Here is a 3,447-nt window from a genome sequence, read left to right on the forward strand (position 1 = left end):
TCTTCATCTTCTTCATCACCATCTTCATCATCATTTAACTCCTTCATCTTCACCATCGGCATCGTCTTCATCATCATCATGGTCGTCGTCGTCATCATCTTTGTTATCATCGGTTTTATCATCATCAACACCATTTTTATGGCTATTTCATTTGTTCATCCGTTCATTCGGGCATTCCTTTATTTGTTCATATAACTGCCCGTTCGTTCATTTCACTCACTCATTCAATTCCACCCACTAAATAATATTCAATATTCTTGTCTTCGTATTCATTCTCTCTTGTCATTTTTCTTATTTAATTTTATTTATAAAATAATAATTAAAAATACTTTGAAAATCAGATAAAATAAATTAAATAAAACCATTAAATAAATATTGGAACAGATTGTCTGATCTGACGGGAGCTAAGTTATCCTTGGAGATTTGGCGTCGAATTAGTTTTTATTCATTCATTCATTCATTTAATTCTTTCTTCACTCACTCATTCATTCATTCATTTATCTATTCGCGTCTTCCTTTGTTTGTTCTTTCATTTATTCATTCGTTCATTCATGCTTTTACATTTGACAATTAATTGAAATATTGAAATATTCATCCATTATTCATTCACTCCTCCATCTATCTTTCTATTCATCAATCCATCTATTCATTCATTCATTTGTCTATCCATCCAGTCATCCATCTTTTTATCCAATCATTGGTTCATTAAATCGTTTTGTAAAAATTAAATTGATACTAATCACTAACAACCAATCAACCAACCAACCACCCAGCCAACCTATCAACCATCTAACCAACCAGCCAAACAACCAACCAACCAATCAACCATCTAACCAACCAGCCAACCAACTTCGAGCAGACCACACCAATGGGCGAATAATAAAAATAATAATAATAAATCAGTGATGTGTTAATCTGCATGTACGTGTGATGAGCTGTTGTATGCTGTGGAGAAAATTAGGAAGAAGAGCGAGAAAGAGAGAGAGAGAGAGATAGAGAGAGAAAGAGCGAGAGAGAGACAAAATTAGTGAGTGTGACGGAGATAAACAAAATGAAAACCACTAAAGAAAGAAAGCAAAGGAAAAGAAAAGAAAGAGAGAAAAGAGAAAACGGTAAAGAAAGAGAAAGAGAAAGAAAGAAAGAGAGAGAAAAAGAAAGAGAGAAAGAGAGAAAGAGAGAGAGAGAGTCTGAGAACGAACGCGTGAATGAGTGAATGTAAAATGAACAAATGACATAAACATCGAATAGCTGGTCCGGCCGGTCAGCCAACCTATTATGATAGTATATAAAGTACACAATCCACATCTCGAGGAGCACTTAATATAAATAAATTTGAGATAATTTAGTTTTATAATTATTCGTAATTAATATATATTATATTATATATTATAATATAATAATTTTTCAATTAAATTAATAAATACATTTGTTAAAAATATTTTATTGAGAACGGTTTTTAGCCAAATTATGCTTGCTAATCAAGAGACACGCAAAGATTTCGATAAGTTTGTTTGGAATGATGACGTCATTATTAAAAATAATTTTCATAAACATCAACAACAACAACAACATCAACAACAACAACATCAACAACAAAAGCAACGGCGTGTACATACTTGGCAACAATATCAACAACAACATCAGCTACAAATCAATCAGAGCGATAATTGCCGTGAGTCTGAACGAAAGTACTTAAATTTTTATGTACAACAACATCAACAACAACAGCAACATCATCAACAACAACAACAGATAAAATTTACAATCGAATCCTTACTAGACAACAAAAATGTGGCTGTTTCAGAGAAAGTACTGAGCAACAACAACACCTATTTCAACAACAACACCTATTTCAACAACAACAACAACGTCAACAACAACAACAAAACAACAACAACGTACTTAACAAACCAAAACAACGGCCAAATCATCAACAAGGATGGTAGTTTCAAAAACAACAACAGCAACGTGAAAAGAAGAAATGTACATTTCGCCTGCCAGCAAAACAACAATGGAAATATCAACAACAACAACTTCATTTTTAATACAAACATCCAAAACAACAACAACAACAACATAAAACGAATAAGAACAATTTTCACTACAGAGCAGTTACAAAGTTTAGAAAAACAATTCGAGCAGCAGCAATACATGGTTGGATCAGAAAGGTGAGTTGTTGCTGTTGTTGATGTTGTTGTTGCTATTGTTGATGTTGTCATTGCTGTTGTTGCTGTTGCTGATGTTGTTGTTGAAGATGTTGTTGTTGTTGTTGATGATGTTGTTATTGATGTTGCTGTTGCTGATGTTGTCGTTGCTGTTGTTGCTGATGTTGCTAACATCATTATCATCATCAACAACAACAACAAAAACATCATCATCAACATCTTCATTATTGTCACTCTTTCATTCTAGATTATTCCTCGCTTCATCTCTTCATCTGACAGAGGCTCAGGTCAAAGTTTGGTTTCAAAATAGGAGGATAAAATGGAGAAAACAAACGTACCACAACAACAACAACAACAAAAACACTAAATATAATGATAATTATGACGCTGACGTTGATGATGATGATGATGATAAAATAGGTGGTTGGGCTAACAAAATTGAAACTAATGCTAACGATGTTTGTGATGATGATGAAGACAATGATGATGATGATGATGATGACGATGATGATGATGAAAATGTTTGTCAACATTACAGTAATGATGTTGTTATTTGTAATAAACTTTAAAGGGGTTTAATTGTTTCTGCTAACATTGGCTTTGTTTTTGCCATAAAATCTAATAAAAAATTATATATTTTTGAGTAACACCTCACTCAATTAGTCATTCAGCTATTCCTTCGTTTGTTCATTCGTTCGTTCGTTTATTCATTAATTTGTTCGTTCGTTCGTTCGTTTGTTCGTTCGTTCGTTTGTTCGTTCGTTCATTCGTTAATTCGTCATTCGTTCGTTCGTTCGTACTTATTTATATAGTTATTCATCCATCCAACAATGAATCAATCATTGATTCAATGGTTCACTGATTGGTTAATTCATTTAAACATTCATACATTCAATCATTCATTCATTCATGTGTTCATTCATTCATTCACTTCAGACACACACACGCACGCACGCACGTACACATATATATATACACATACATAAGTTATTGTCGGCTTATAAAATTGCCTCTATTTATTTTGAACGTTTTTTTAAAGCATTTGTCTCAGGATGTAAGCAATGACACGTATGTATGTAAAACTATGTATGTATGTATGTATGTATGTATGTATGTATGTATGTATGTATGTATGTATGTATGTATGTATGTATGCATGCATGTATGTATGTATGTATGTATGTATGCATGCATGTAGGTATGTATGTTTGTTTGTATGTATGTATGTATGTTTGTTTGTATGTATGTATGTATGTATGTATGTATGTATGTATGTATGTAT

The 3,447-nt window shown here is 32.4% G+C and overlaps 1 protein-coding gene across 1 annotated transcript; it reads left to right on the forward strand.

Annotated features, from left to right (window-relative positions):
- Positions 1 to 2,079: 2,079 nt before the first annotated feature.
- Positions 2,080 to 2,494, forward strand: HELRODRAFT_153780 (hypothetical protein; the record flags this gene model as incomplete). The annotated part of the gene is made up of 2 exons (XM_009022296.1): positions 2,080 to 2,168; positions 2,413 to 2,494. Coding segments are annotated over 2 exons (171 nt in total), but the record flags the coding sequence as incomplete, so codon positions are not given.
- Between the last annotated feature and the right edge of the window lie 953 nt (positions 2,495 to 3,447).

Source organism: Helobdella robusta, assembly GCF_000326865.2.
Source record: "Helobdella robusta unplaced genomic scaffold HELROscaffold_31, whole genome shotgun sequence".
NCBI classification, from domain to species: Eukaryota; Metazoa; Annelida; class Clitellata; order Rhynchobdellida; family Glossiphoniidae; genus Helobdella; species Helobdella robusta.